Raw genomic sequence first — 16,447 nt, 5'->3', positions numbered from 1 at the left:
GTTTTTTGAAGGAGATAAAGTACCTGAGCTTGACAGCGTGTAAATAAGAGTCATGATCTGCTAAAATTTCACTTGGTTGTCATTTCTCAGACCATGGTTTTTTTTCCCCCCCTACAGAGCGACACAATTTCTAATGAGATTCCTGATTAGGTATTGATGAGAGAATATATTCTGATTATAGTGACAGTGAATAACTCCCCATTGTTCCCTGCTGGAGAGCTCTTCTCCCTAATGATTAAGGATGTAACAAGATCTCGTGGCACAAGATGTTGATATTAAAGTGCTACGATATTTCTTGTCAAAGTGAAATCTGTCTTGCAAGAAGCTATCTGTCTGCTGTCAGGATGTCATTTCGTTTTCTGAAGTTTAAGCCCAGTCGATGCGAATATGAGCACATGGAGTGTTAGGAATTGAGAAGGAGGACAGTCCTAGGAACAAAATGTCTCCTCTCCTCTGTGTCCTGCAACCTCGGCATCGAAGACGGCGTTTGGGCAGAATAAAGTGAATTTTTTTAGTTTAGATTGGTGGATTGTCTGATCAGTGGATCTACAATTGTCTGTTTTTAGGATGAAAAGTAGAGAAGAGAAAGCACACGAACGTGTGGGATGTTTGTCAAGGTGTAAAAGATCTTTGAGAAAATGTGGAAGAAGCTCTCACCAGTTTTAAATCAGTTTCAGCATTATGGTAGGAAAAATGATGACAAGGCGCCAAACAAGAAGCTAATGCTAATTATTTTGAAGCAGAAAGCAGACTGTCTAGTCATTTGACACTAACACACATACATCATTTACTTTAGTTTTCTAATAAAGCTAGAATTAGCTTTATTATAAAGTCAGCTTCAAAATAACTTAAAGTTAACTTTAGCTTTAAGATAGAGCTAAAGTTAGCAATGTGAGAACAGTACAAGTAGCTAATTGTTAGCCGCAAACGCCACTAAATCTAGCATGTACATCGTAGCTTCCTATCCTTCGCACAGTGGGTAAATCAGAGGTTTTCTTTAAATATATATGTTAATACATTCATTTTATTTATGAACACAATAAATAAAATCAATGTATAGAAGATATAAAAACCTGTACAGGGTGGGGGGTTTTTTGGCATTTGGATTTCCATAGATTAAACAAGCATTTACCTTTATTAAATTCAATTATTAATTAACCAATTATTAATTAATTAACCTTTATTAAATTCAATCTGTTTATTCACAACCAATATTGTCTCAAGGCACTTTTCAAAAACTTTGTAGCAATCAGCCATGTTATGACATTGGAAAGGAAAACTCCAGTTTAACAGGAAGAAACCTCCAGGAGAACCTGGCTCACTGTGAGCTGCCTGGGTCCATTGCAAATCATAAGCCTGGTCAAACCTGGACTAGAATATTAAACAAAACCTAAAAAAGTATTGTCTTCTGAAATACACTGCTAAAGTCTTCTCTTGTTTCGTCCTAAGAAGCTTAATATCCTGTATTGTCTTGTTACTCCCCTATTAATGATGTTCCTGCTCACTGGCATCCCGTCTCATTTGGTCTCATTGTGTCTGTTCCCTGACAGCTCATGTTCAGGTTAGGTTTGGATATCGCCATTTCTTCTCCCTTCATTTCCCCATCTTTACTTTATTGTTATCCGCAATTGTCTCAAGCCACTGACACATCAGCACAAACCTCTGGTGGTTGTGTGCTCCGCAGCATCATGTGCAGACTTTGTGCTGTCGATTATCTCTCTCTGCGTGTGTGTGTGTAGTTTCCCTTTCTAATTAGTGTGTTTATGTTGAATTTTAGATTTGTGTTTATCTGAGGCTGCAGCTCCCCATGGCGTGCTGGTGTGTGTTTATATGCCTGGATAAATATGACAGCAAGCATAACCTGTGTGTGTGTGTGTTTGCGTTTGCTGTGTGACAGACTCCCACTAATCAGGAGAAGAAGAAAAAAAATGTGTCTTTGCCAGCTCTGTCAGGGGGGTTTGCCTCGTGCCGGAGCCACCCTTTGTTTTCGTGGTGTTGCGTTTATTTATTTATTTAGTTCTCTGCTGAGGGAATCTCAGACAACTGCTAAATCAGTGAGGCACGACACACTCCCCCTCTGCAAATGAGCTGGCCTCCACATCGAAAGTAAATACTCATTTGGAGACGTTCTGCTAATGCAGAGCCTATAGTCCACAGTGGATCCGTTTGGATTTGTTTTTAAAGTGTGGCTTTAATCACCATTTCCCAATTAGAATATTGTTGGGGTTTTTTTATGTTGCCTCTGCGGGCTTGTTATCAGCGGCTCGCGTTATCACCTCTAAGTTTGTTTTGCAAAACGAGGGGGGAAGGTAATGAATCGTTTTGCTGTCTGAGATCACATAATTTCCCCTCTGAGGTGCTCATAAAACAGTCGAATGCTAATTTGGACACCTGTGATCAGTTTTTAGCGGCTTCCCCCGCCGACTATCACGCCGGTGACAGACAGCGCCATGGCGCCGCGGCTTTGATTCACCTTTACTCAAGTAAACAGTGGCTAATCTCCGAGGAAAAGAGTCATGACTCGTGAAGCGCAACCATCGCATCTGTCATTTAGGATTTTTGTGGCCACATGTGCATTTATTCATGACAGTCTGAATGAAGGTTAGCACAATCACGGTGCTGTTTATCGAGCTCGCGCTAGTCTTTACATATTGTGAAATCCTGCTTGGCTAAACTTAATTGCAAACAGAAGGGTGTGCATTTACATTTGCGTTTTCCTCCATCATGAGGTTGAAGTTGCTCTGAGCATTGCTGCGTAGACATCTGGATCTTAATGGACCTCCATCAGCTTCACTGCTGCTGCGTTAGAATGTTGGCGCTTAGACCCAGAACTCGTAATGCAGAAATAATTCAAACCGTCGACCCCAAAGCCAGAAGAAATCCAGCTTCTTTTCTGCTACCTGTAGCTTATCCAACCTGTACAGCCAAAGGATTTTATTCTGACGGAGAGCTGAGAATCTGGTGCAGCGTTGGTCGAATCAAACATTTACTTAAAGTGTAATGTGCAAAAAAATGGGGAATTGAAGTGGAAGTTGTGGCCAGCTTTGGTTGATTTAATTTTGAATATGTAGGTAATGGAGCGGTTTCAGTTGGGTTAACTTTTCAGAAAAGATGGAAAAAAAACTATAGTTCATGGGGGATAGAGGGAGAAAAAGTGAATGTGTCTAAAGTTTTTAGTCCAAATTGGAATAAATGAACAAATACAAATCAATATCCATCAGGTGACAACACACAAAACTCAAGAACTAGAAGCCTACCACTAGACATTTAAAAAAGCAAAAAGCAAAAAACTAGAAACAGACTGAACTGAGATAAGAACAGACAGGAAGGGAACCCACAACCTTAAGACACTCTGACAGAGCTGGAAAAACAAAAACAAGTTGGATCGTAGACAACATATAAATAAGTTGTGTATTTGTGGTCTGCTCATGGTCAAAAATATATTCCGCTACCGATATAGGACGTTAGAGCACTGGTGATGTTTTTAAGGGCCGTCCACTCATTGTATAACCAAAGCAAGAGCTGCCTTCTCAGCAAAAAGTCGAACTTTTGCCAATCCGAATGATTAGTATGACTAGAAAAGTGTGAAATGAATTCAAAGCGTTTACACGGGAGCTACATTCACCCAATCCCACAGAAATACACACAAATTCATACACCAATATATAGATTGATAGGCAAGTTGAGCTCATTGCCCAGAGGCAAATCAATATGTGCTTGGATTAAGTTGAAATAGAACCCATAATTTCTGGGTTGCTACCCACTGAACCACAGTGGTGTTTTATTACTAGAATAACAAAATCCTGGCTGGAACAAGTCTTCTAAATAAAGTAGAGCCATAAGGAGTTTCATCTTGAACTAGAGAGCTTCTTTACTTTCAAAAGGAGTTCATTGAAATGGGTTGGGTAGCTAGAATTGCCCATATTTTAGATTTTGTGGGATCATCCAACTCAGAGGAGACTTGCAGAATATATATATATATATATATATATATATATATATATATATATATATATATATATATATATATATATATATATATAAACACCCTGGCCCAGGAACACCTTCAGATCCTCCTTGAGTGAGCTGACAAGTGTCAGAGAGGAGAGATGTCTGGGTTTCCCCCTGTGACCCAGTTTAGGATAAGAGAAGATGAAAGCAAAACGAGGGAATTTATTAAAACATCCAGGCAAATAAAAGATTCTTCTTTATCAATAAGTGCTCGTTAAAAGAAAAGCAAACACTCACGAAAAAGACACAAAAAGACGTCAAAAGGCAATTTCCACAAGACTCAAGGTTCATAGGGATAGAACAGCTCACATGAACAAGCATGTCGTAATGGGAAACTATGCAATTACCAGACTTCACACCTGAATAAAAACGTCTCATTTAGCTTATTTCCAACTAAATGCCACAAAACGGAAAACAAGAAAGATACACGTGTTGGATTTCAGCTTATGAATGCCAACAACCTTCAAAGGTTGAATTAGAGGATGTTATCCACAGCCGCGAAATGTCAAAGAGATCTGTTTTTCAAATTGATGAATGTCATTTTCTTTGAACCTGTCGTAACGACATGGGTTGTGCTGCTGTGTCTTCAGACAGCGACAGAGGCTGGAGCGTCATCCACGGCAAGTTCATTGCCATCAACTCGGCCAGCATGAGCTGCGCGTGTCCTCGGAGTCCGAAAGGCCTGTCGCCCTCCGCCCACCTGGCCGACGGCACCACAGACCTGATCCTGGTCAGGAAGTGTTCCCGTCTGGACTTCTTCAAACATCTTCTTCGACACACCAACAACAACGACCAGGTAGCGAGGCCTAAACATGCCAAGTACTTCAGACTTAATGAGCGTGAATTTAGGGGGACAAAGGAGCAAAATGTTTTAGGATTTTCCAGGAGAATTTGCCCCATTCCCAAGTCGGAGTCCAGATGAACTGATGAAGTGTTAAAGTCATGAATGAGCAAGCAGAAGGCAGAGTTTTCCCCTCTTGCTGTGCTAGCACCTACCTTTGCTGACTCTGCTCAATTTCCCAAGCATGCTTCTCTGCAGTTCAAGTGCCTTAGCCCTTGTGCATTCCCACGTGTCATAAATAACCTCCACCCCGATCCAGAAAGGCTGTGCTAATCGCTGCATCAGGGATATGCTGGATGGTAAAACAGGCCGATGTCAGACTAATGCCCCTCTCAGGACAGCATCGCCAGGGGAAGTCTGCTGATTACTAATTATTACCTTAAGATGTTTAATCTATCTGATCTGCCCTGGAAGAAAAGGTCAAACCTTAAACTGTTTATGTTGCTACTGGTGACATCTTTATCTCTGTTTGACCATGACATCATGCACTTTAAGTTCAGATGACTAGTTTACCATAAAAAGGATTCTCTATGACAATTTAATTCATTTTCTGCTGCCAGACTCAAAAATGTCCACAAATTTTCTCCCACAAACATACTCACCATAGCAGTAGGTACTGAGGCTATTGTTGCTTAAAGAAAAGGCTGGTTTGATTTGTTTGACATATCTCATGAACCTCAGATAACGTTGGCAATCCATGAACCCTAACTGTTGCTACAGCAGCAATCTCCTTTTCAGCCAGATGTTTGATTACTTGGGAACTGTTAAAAGTTCAATTTGAGGTACCAACCTTATATCAGATTAACAAATAGCTCCTGTGGGATATGTCCATACACCTTGGTCAATGTCCTCCTCCCCAACGGCAGGCAATGTGTTGAGAAGGGGATTTTAATGCAATTAAAATCTGTGTGGCAGTGTTCTAGAGCAGGGCTGTCTCATTCGGTGTGGTGGTGTCTGACTGGTGGTGTTGGTTTGTGCTTTGTGGTGAGTTCCTGGCTGCTGACCTATAGGGATGTGTCTGGCTGACTGTGGGCATTGCGTTCCATTTTCTCCTGATCACCACTGCAGGCTTGTGTCCTTCTGGTTTACTTGTGGTGTTCTTCCATTTTTTAAGATTTTGGTGTTCGGCTGAGATGAGCTGACTCTGGGCTTACCTGACTGAACCTTTCCTTGTCCCTCTTTTGCCTTGGGGGGGCTTCAGGTAATACTTACTCTCTAACTGGCTCTTCAATGGATCCACAAAGGCAATTTCAGTCACCAGCCAATTTGTTTTTGTTGCTAAATTATTTCTGTCTTGGGTTTGATCAGATTATACAGTTACAAAAACACTCTGTGCTTGTTCTTCTTTGATATTTTTCCCTCCTCAGTTGCTCCTTGCAGCAGCACTAATTTAATGTTTTACCACAAAGGTAAAACAAACTTTAATGTGATGCAAACAGGAACCCCGGTATCCTGTGTTTTGTGGAAAATCATATACATAATAGTTAGCATATAGATTAGATGCTTTCTTCTACATGCTGGCACGACTACGGATAGCCTTGGCTGCTATCCTTGCAATCAGTTTGCAGTCTTATTCTTCATTTTGTCTCATAAATCCAGCTGTCGAAGCTTTTGGGAATAACAATGATATCGCATTAACTCATCTCATTTTCTTAAGGCTGCAGATTAAAGTGCCTCGGCGTTGGTTTTCTTCTTCCTTAGTTTAAGGCCGCCTTTTCTGCACAACTCGCATCGCAGAAAGGGAGACATGCAGTCATACAAGTGGGGTGAGTGGGACATTGTATCAAAGCTGAGTTAATATCAGCATCTGAGTCCAACCAAGCAGAAAGAGACTAGACGTGAGCAGCCACTAAGCGTATTCATGGCCTTGTCAGAAAGCTTTTTAGGCAGACCGTCCGGCATGAATGCAAAGCGGCTGCAGTCATAAAGTGGGCTTGATGTGAAATAAATGGCTGTCAGTCTGCTTTGAGGAAGAGAGAGGATAAGAAAAGACAAGAAGGGATGGAGGGAGGGGGGGGATGGGAAAAGAAGGATAGAACAGAGAGAAAGTGGCACCCCGTGAAGCTGCAGATAGGGCAGCCGAACCTTTCTGCGACAGAGAGAGATGAAAGCGCTTTCTGACAAAATAATTTCTTTTCATCTCTCCTCCTCCTTTTATTCAATTTCCCAAAGTTCACCTAGTGTCCTAATGGACGGCCGTGTTACTCATCGCCCTTTCTCCTGTGCGTCATCGCTTTTTGCATCAGGCGTTAAGCCTCAAATGTTTGACGCTTCTATCAGTGAACACAGAGAGAATCACAGAGAGACAGCGGAGTCTCTGTTTGCACCACCTATTATTAAAAACGGAGAATTTCTATCAGTGTTGTCCTCTCTCTGGTGGTCGGGTCAAGAGTAGATGATTAATGTTGAAACACATCAACAAGCCAGATGTGTGGGTTAGCATTTTAAGGATTTTGGCACAAGCCATTGTTAATGCTTAATAATATTATCAATAATATGTTTACAGCTTAACTGAGTGTGTTTTTAGCAGGAGAGCCTTTTTCAAACATGCGATAAGTTGTTCTTTTTTTACTCTGTCATTTAAATTTTGCATTTTAATGCTTTGCTAAGCAGTTTAAAAGGAAATAAAAAAAAAAAAAAAAAAAAAAAAAAAGACAACAGTAAGTGTAATAATGTATAAATGATGGCCCCAGAGTACTTTGAATAGAACCTTTTGTATTTTGAGGTAGTAGAGTTGGAAACAAAAGCAAAACGAGTAGAGATGCACGATATCGACTGTAAAATTTTATATTGGACATCGACCATTCTGTCAAAAGGCATTGATTTTATGTGACAATGATGCCTGCAGCACAGCACAACTTCAAATGTGCATTGTTTGAGTGCTGTCATTGTCTTAGAGAGGAAATGTCATGAATAAATGTGACATTAAACATAATGCAAGCTGAAAGTGTTACAACAATTTCAGTCTCCTTCTTACCATTTGCATTTGGTAGCAGGCTAAATTGACAAAGGTAATGCAGTAGAGAAAGCCATGTAGTTTCAGAAAATGGGTACAGGAAAGAAAAAAAAAATTGGTATTGGTTATCGGTTTTAGTATATCTGCATATCGGATATGGACCAAAAATCCCTAAAAAAACAAGCAAGACATCAGATGTGTAATGGTAAGCAGAATAATAAAATAAGAAAGACTCCCATGTTTGGAACTGGAATACAATGAACTCAATGGTGAAAACTGGATGGAGGTGGTGGGATAAGTGCCATGGAAACCAGGACAGTCTAATCGGGTCATGCAGAACAATCGATGGAGTACTGAGGCAATAAAACACAGAATGAACAAATAAAGTGGGAAATGACAAAGACAATCATTTCCTTTGTGGTATGAAGTTTAACAGATGATAAAACAACCTTTTTCTCCGTTGGGAGTTTATTGAAGATCCACCTTTGCTTGTACAAGGTCTCCTCAGTCCAATTCACTGCAGACAGTAAGACACAATGTTCCAGAGAAACATCTTTCACTGCATACATGTTTGGAAGGACGTGAAACAAAATTACAATGACCGGTTTTAAAAAAAGAGGAGGGAGTGTTAATCTTGGTACCTGCTGCTACTCAGGATGTGTTTGCATTCAGAACGATCGCTGAGGTTTTGTCCACCTGAAGCCTCCGGCCTTGAGGATGACCACTGAGTCAATGAGGAACTCCTTCCAAGATTAAACTTCTCTGTTCAAAACCTTCTCGCCCATCTCTCCCTTTTTATTTCCTAGTTCGACCACTGGTTCGTGGAGGTCCACAGGGTGAGAAAGTTTCGCTTCCAGCCATGGCACCACGACTTCGTTCCTCTGGAAGACGCCAGCGAACGTCCAGAGAGTCCAGACCTCAGTCCCGTCTCCTCTCTCCAAGAAACCTACGACGACTGCACCGCCGAGAGCAGCTGGAACTGCGACGGGGAAATCCTGCATCACACCGCCATTCAAGTCAGGTGAGACACAGATTGATGGGGATTTTATATCGCGACCTGCGTTATTTTCACATTTTTACACCATGCGACTGAGGAAGCAAATGTTGAAATAAGATCCCTCTTACTGATGAAGGTTTTTTTATTTTGGACTTTTTAATTCAAAAATGAAAAAGTCCCGTTGATGTGCGTGTTTAAACATTTCTCATATTCTCACAGAAGGGAACGTCTTGTGCGCCGAATCCCTCTCAGCATAGAAAAGAACCAACAAATGGCTTCGAATAAAACTCACATTACATTGCAGAAGCCGTAAAATGGAAGAAATATTGAAAAACTCACAGAGCTTATACTTCTTGCATCACCTTATTCTTATTCACACCTTCCTTCTTGGTAATAAGTTGTAAATTTTGCTTAAATTGCCCAAAAATGTTTCACGTTTCAAAGCCTAAGAAGAAACAGATTATGCTCTGTGCCCGACAGCTCTGCATTCACGGAGCTCTGAAATAAAAACCTCACAGCTCCAAGTTTTATTTTCCACTTATAAGTTTTGGTGAAAAATCAGAAGAGCTGCTGAGAGCGTTGCCAGGAGACGTGGTTAACACTTTCTATGATCCCAAGTGAGTGACTTGGAAATATCCGCAGCACGGGGTAACTACTTGGGAGTCGTGTTCCCGCTGAGATCTCGGCTCTCTAGGAGGATTAATTGCGATGATGCCTGGATTTCTGTTTCGTTTCGTCGCCACGTCACATCCTCAGAGTTTATTGGAAAGAAAACATGGAAAAGTAAAAAAAAAATATATCACATAAAACAGCAAAAGTAATCCTGTCCTGACAATAGAGCACACCCTTGATCCCGGTGCGCTCACACTATACAAAACAGAGTGGACATAAAACGCAACGCGTGTACGGAGGGCATTTCATTTCCGCGTGTTTATAACCAAATTGTGATTTTTTCTTTTTGTTTTCTTTTCTTTTCTAAGATGCTGTCCTGCTGTTTCTATAACTACTCAAACACATCAAAGCGGTGCATTGTGGGTAAACAAATATAAAGTCAAATGTACCTTCTCTGTCTGTCCTTAGCAGTATCATGTCACCACAGCCTCTTCCCCGTTCCCTTATGCACAGTTATTGGCAACAACATAGAATTAGCTCCCCTCATTATTCTGCTCCTGTCTTCACTTCAGTCGTCCCCCCGCCCCCCCATCTCCCACATAACCCCCGACTATCAGATCTCCTCACAGCTGGAGTGGATCCACTTGATGCATCATTTATTTCATGCTCCATTGTACTTGTCCAATGATGCATGGCGCTGTAATGTTGCTAATTTACCGGTCCTCCCCGTGTTAAAAGACTACTCCCCTTTAATTAAAGCCGAAGTCCGTCCATTTATTGCCCCTTCCACGTCGCTAATCGTTGCCGGAGTGAGCCAAGCGGAGTGTATTTCAGATAATTAATGGTAACAGCCCAGGCGAAACGGGGAAGTAGAAGGAGAGGGAAGAAGGAAGAGGTTCACCTGTGGGGGAAGTGAAACGTAAAGTCCAACAATGATGAGCCAAACTTTAAATCAAGTCCTGGTGTAATTAAAATACCAGCAAGCAGCTCTCTGACATTTTTGTCAGATTTTTCATTTTTATGCTATGATAATACTGTGAAATATCGTCTCATCCGCCCGGATATTGAGCATATAATCACAGTTATGAGACAGTCGCACAATGTCTTCAGTTATGAAGCAACGTGCCCTGGTCACATTTTAGTTTTTGGGCCACATGCAAAACACTAAGCGTGCGTTCACCACAGCCACGCTTAATCCACTTTAATCCAACTCAGGTTCAGTTGCCTAGAAAGTCTGATTTGTTTGGGAAGGTGTGAACGTGCAATCAAACTCTGATGTGGACCAAAAAAGCAAACTCTTGTCCGCCTACAAAGCTAGGTTTCGACTTGGTTGATGTGAACTCTGGGACAGTTTGAGTGCATTTGTGCAGACGCTGCTCCAAAAGCAGGAAGTGGACTATAGCCCAGTCCACTTCCTGTGCTATAGGTTTTATTCTGGGTAAATACAACCTAAATATCTACCCAGAATGCCCTGTTGTTTTTTTTGTTTCATTTCATCATGGGGGGTTTAGACTCCAGCTAGTGTAGCTGGCAGACCAGCTAGAGTCTAGCGCTAGCCAGTCTGTTAGCGTTAGACTCCTTCTGCTGGAGTCTAACGCTAACAGAAGGAGGGGCTTGTAGTCTTTTACCAATGACATAAACAGAAATCCTACAACCACCAACATCTTACTCCGCTCCATTTTTGTTTACATTTCTTAAAGAAAGAAGTTGCGCTCCTGTCTTCTTCAGAGGCTTTCATGTCATTTCCGTCAGTGGTTCTTAGGGAGGGAACAGGTTTTTCAAAAGGGTTGGGATTGTTTGACAGAGCAGTGTGAAAGCAAATCAAAACAGGAGAAAATTTAACAAATACTGCAGTTTGTCTACCAGACTATCAGGTGTGAAAGCAACACAAATCTGGCACAGAAACCTCAGACTGCCAGGGTGGTTGGAGAAGTTGTTGTTTTTTTTGGTGTTTGTGTTTGTGTGTGTGTGCTAGCCTACCACCAAAAAAATTAATAAAATCTTCATACATTGAAGATTGGTTCTACAATTTAAAAAAATTTTTAAAAAAAATTAAAAAATGTCTACAAGTTGACATTTTATCCAGGTTTATTATAACATTAATAGCATCTGTGCTCATCACACCACAATGACTTCCACTTCTTAAATCTGAGCATTAATCTGCACTGCTTTCATATCTGCCGCTCTTACAGTGATGTCGCAGTGAAAGCTCTGCCATTAAGATTATGGTTTGTTATTCAGGCTAAATGATGTGTGTGTGCGTGTGTGTGCTACCTTTTCTCCACAGTGTCCAGTGCCGGCTGATCAGGCTGTTTGCCCGGGGAATCGAGGAGCAGCAAGATGCAGAGGTGGCCGTGTGACGACATTTGACCAGCGTCACGTCCTGAAGACAAAGACTGAAAAGGAACAGGAGAAAAAAAAGACTTGAAAAGCCTGTACAATATCTACGTTTCATTTGCACAAGCTGTCTTTCGATGATGATAATAGTGTTTGCTTTAGTGGGTTTGCGCAGTATTGGGTAGAAAATGACGAGACATGTTGAATTCAAATGGATCACATTGAGCTCAGAGCATCCCAAACAGACCGGGAGTTCTTCCAGCAGGATGAAACGGAGCTGGACTCCAAGTAGAACATAAAAAGTAAAAATCATCCTGCAACAACGTGGAGACACAGTCAGGGTTCATTCTTTGCAGCTTTGTGCAAAGAATGAAGATGTCTGAATTCAAAAACACTCATTCATACAATCATATCTTTCTTATTTAGGGGAAAAAATACATTTTTTTTTCTCCCTCTTTTTCTTTTTCACGTGAAAGCCGATATGAGCCACAGGCACTAATAAAAAGAATTAAATCCCGTGACTTAAACCCTAACAGGACCCTGGTGGCTGCTGGGCGATAGGGAGAAGTGCTTCCTGAATGACTCGGAGTGTCTCGGCGCTGCTGTGCCGCACCTGTGGCTCCGAGTCGTGCTCCTCTCCTTTCCGGCTCAAAGAACCGCTCGCGGTTTAATCACCACCTGGGAGCAGGCGGATTTCTGCGTTGTTAATGTCATTACAGGCAAATTAGCCTCTCTTAGCTCTTCCAAAGAATGCACCAGCTTTTACTTTGGCCCGCTGTTATAGCGATGAAACTTTATGTTGGTCTACTCACAAGTGTTTGAAAAGGTGAACTGTGTTTTCCCGCATCCCTGCAGGTTTGTGCTGTTATTGATGAGTGGAAAAGTGCAGATGTCATGAGTTACCTCTTTCCCAATTAAACCCACAGCCCCCCCCCCCCACCCCATCAGATGCTTTCTCGCTAAAACCAAGAGCCGTCCACCACCAGCAGACGCACGCAAACCCACAGATATACCGTTTTACTTTCTGATATTTATATATATATATTATATTTTCTTATTTACACTTTTCTTCTCAAATGTGTTTCCTCTGAATCCTCTGGGCCTCTTTCTATCGATTCAGGATGTCCGTCGTTGACCTTCAGCTCGCCGGATGACGTTCTATCAGATAAATTGGACAGAAAAGTCGAGCTAAAATAAATGGACCCATTCTTTTATCAAACCAAACAGAAATCGCATATTTCAGTTCTGTGAAATCTGAAATAGGGGTTTCCTTGCTTTCAAGACCGTGTGTGCCTGCATTCTGCTTTTTAAAGATGCACAGGTCGTATCCTCCCAGATATACGTGTTGTGCAACAGGAGAAGTTGCGTCCAAAAAGCTGCAGACAAAAAGGTTTGTTGTGTTTACTTTTCCCTTCTTTGTGCACTTTCACATACCTGCCATTTTGTTCTATGAAGACATTTGCTAAATGTTGGCCATTCAGTCAAGTAACGTCTCTGCTACGTTTTGTGTCTGTGTGCTAAGCTATCATCAGCAACAGTCTGAGGATACAGCTTAAAATAGCAACATTTTAAAAGTCCTCACTCCAGCTATTAAAACAAAACAAAAATTGCAAATGAGGTGAAAATGGAAACTGATTTCATTTGTTTAAAAAAATGGAATAAAGTGATTATGAAATGGGTCTTTGGTTCTGCCGTGAGCTTCATTTTTATTGGACTGATGCTTTATTCCCTCAATTTTCCTTTTCTTTTTGAGACACACTCTCCAACGTTTGCATAAAAAGGTCAACCCGACGGTGCTCTGATTTTCCTCTGCCTCCATCTTTCTCTATTTGTCTTTCTCTCTGGCTGAGGGGGGTTTAATAGGGTGCGCTGGTGTGAACGAGATGTTTCATTAAAGAACATCCGACTGAGGTCTGTGGTGTAATTTAAAGCTACTCTCAGTCTGTGAAACCACTCCTACTCTGAGAAGTCTTTGGTAAATTCAGTAATTTAAACTTTGTACAGTCACTATATTACTGAGTGACGGTGTGGCATCTTTGTGGCAGTCTGGGATTACATCAACTGCATTAAATGTTACAATATTTAATATTTCTTGAGGATGTCGGCAAAAATAATTATTCTCTATTTTACTTATTTTGGTCGAGATCTAACCAGATGCAGCACAGTGACAAAATGAAGAGAAAAGTATTTGCTGATCAAATAATTAAGAATAAGTAGCGTCAGGAAAATCAGAAGCATTCATGTAAATTGTTAAAAGAAATGTTTTTCTAACTTTGAATAGCTTCTCTTCTGAGATTAAAGTCTAATCCACTGCTGTTTCAAATCAGTTGTAGCAAGAGAGCTCCATTTCTGTTCAGTCTGGGAAAATAGCTTAAAAAAGCAACAATTTAAAATTTATCACTCCAGCGATTAAAAACACCACAAATTACAAACGAGGTGAACTTGGAGATCGATTTCATTGGATTCAAATCCCGAATAAAGTGCTTATTTGGGATTTGAATAAAATTTTTTCATGTTTTTTTTCCCCCGAAACCACCAAAACAGAATGTCATCAGAGCGCACGCAGGGTCAGTGCAACCCCACTGCACCGCTCACAAAGTCAAAAACTCATGGCGTCCAAATGACTCCATCTCTAAAGATGGCAGGAAGATTAGAAAAGGTAACAAGAGACTACAGTTCATATGGGATGAAAACAAACCTAATTTACTGTTTGTTTTCTCTTTTGCCCAAAACTCGCTGGATGGATGAAAATGCACAACTTCCTTCAAAGTTTCTTGAAGGTTGGCGCTAAGTTACGCCTTGCTAGCAGCTCTTGAAACGCAGAGTGAATCAGCTCTGTCATTTGGCTGCTTCCTCGGTAGTTGGCCAAACCAGGTTCTCCTCCAAGAGCTCGTTCCTCGTCTCCATCTAAACTGGAAGGGAAAAGCAGCACAGGGCCATTGTGCTGCTTTTCTGAAACTGAAATTTGTGCACTCGAGCAATGGCTTTCTTGGCGAAAGAAAAACAGAAGAAGCCGCCGTTTATGTTCCGTTCATTGGTGAAAGGTTTAAGATGCATTTCCTGCTTGCCCTTCTCCCCCGCTCTTTTAAACATGCGTCAAGAGATCTGTAATCCGAGTGCAAGATTGACAGTCGACAAAGTGTAGCTTTACTTAAAGACAAGAGGGATTTTCTCCTGCAGTAGTAACCAAATTGTTTTCCCTCCTTCCTGTCTCCCTCTACCCTCATTTTCTTGCTTTGCTACTTCCTTATTGATTTATTCTCCATCTGCTTGTTGGCAGCTCGCCGTGAGCTTCTATCTCATTCTCACATACCACCTGAGACACAAGGTGAGTCAAAACGGCGGCAAAGCAAAACAAAACAAAGAAACACCCTTCGCCACAAACACACACAGAGCAGTTGGCTGTCCTCAATTTGGTGTATTTACCTGAGAAGCGGCGCGCTGATGGGAGATGACGGTGCTCTGGCGTCCCCAGGACACACTCATTCACACTCTGCCCGACTCTCACCTTCACACTCTTGCATCAACATGTCTGTTTTTGTTCCCTACATAAAGATTCACACTTATTCAAAGTCACACAAAGTGTTAAAGAAAAACACCTTTGCCGGTGTTGTCTTCCCACATGACCACACAGAGACTCTACAAGAAGTTCTGACCTGTTTTTTGGACTATTCCTGGTATTAAACCAGTTCTTCCAATGAAGAGGTAAGCGACATACCAACAATGTTTTATTATTATTTTATATTTTTTCAGTTTGTACCGCAAAACAAAAAAAGATCAGTTCCCGGTCCACTGACTCGTATTGTTCCGTCGAGTGCGAGAGGTGAGAGCAGGAAAAATGTGCTCCAGCGGCAGAGTACGGCCGTACAGATGGTGTTGAGGTAAGACACCAATAGGAGACGAATGTGGAAAAAAATCGCAGTTGCCTCACTGCGGGTCGTCTAACAAAATCCGAAGAAAAGCAGGAATATGTAGAAGTGTGAGAGAAAGAGGCCGTGTTCGGTTGGTGGCATGAAAGAGGGGAAAGTGGGGAAAAAAAAAAAGTCTTGGGAGTCGGAGGGGGATGAAGGGAGCAAATATTGGTGGGGCCGTAGTTTAAAAACAGCAGAGTATACCACTGACCTCTTTTCTCTTTATTGATCAGAGTGAGTTCCCTCTGAGAGGTTTGGATCAATGAGCTTATAACAGTCCATCTTCTCAGTCAGAAGCCACCGCCTGGCTGCCATCTCTCACTCTGTGTGGCCCACCAACACGGATTTCTATACATAGTTCAACTTGTTGTGATGCACTTTCAAATGCTGAGTGTCGGACATAAAAGCAGATGGTTTCTACTAATGTTCTGTCAGAGTTCTTGAGTATTTTCACAGGTAAATCATGACCTTCATCCTACTACGGTGTGCTTGTATCTCAGACACAACGGTAAACTTATTTTGCAGTTTTGTCATTTTATTCACCTGATCTCTGCCTACATCAGTCCGCCATGCATGATTTAAACATTAAAAAAAATATTCCGTAGCGCAGACAGATGTCATTACAAATACTCCACAACGCAAAAATAACGGGATGATGTTACTTAATCTCATGCTATGGTATGCAGATGCTTTGTCTGCGCCAGTGAAAAATTGTCCAGCTTGCTTAATGTTTGGGGTTTGTTAGATTTTTTTTCAGAAGTTGAAGCTCAAGTCTGAGGTCC

General features: G+C 41.4%; 1 protein-coding gene across 1 annotated transcript in view; it reads left to right on the top strand.

Moving 5' to 3' along the window:
- Nucleotides 1–13,433, top strand: part of cerk (ceramide kinase) — a 41,450-nt gene extending 28,017 nt beyond the window's left edge. The window contains exons 11-13 of the mRNA XM_044108835.1: nucleotides 4,602–4,807; nucleotides 8,615–8,829; nucleotides 11,705–13,433. Coding sequence (XP_043964770.1) covers nucleotides 4,602–4,807; nucleotides 8,615–8,829; nucleotides 11,705–11,777 — 494 coding nt within the window. The 3' untranslated portion in view covers nucleotides 11,778–13,433. The remainder of the gene's footprint in view (nucleotides 1–4,601; nucleotides 4,808–8,614; nucleotides 8,830–11,704) is intronic.
- The last annotated feature ends 3,014 nt before the right edge of the window (nucleotides 13,434–16,447 follow it).

Source organism: Gambusia affinis, linkage group LG23 (assembly GCF_019740435.1).
Source record: "Gambusia affinis linkage group LG23, SWU_Gaff_1.0, whole genome shotgun sequence".
In the NCBI taxonomy this organism is placed as follows: domain Eukaryota; kingdom Metazoa; phylum Chordata; class Actinopteri; order Cyprinodontiformes; family Poeciliidae; genus Gambusia; species Gambusia affinis.
Note: the sequence above shows the minus strand (reverse complement) of the source record. Positions and strands in the feature narration are given on the sequence as shown.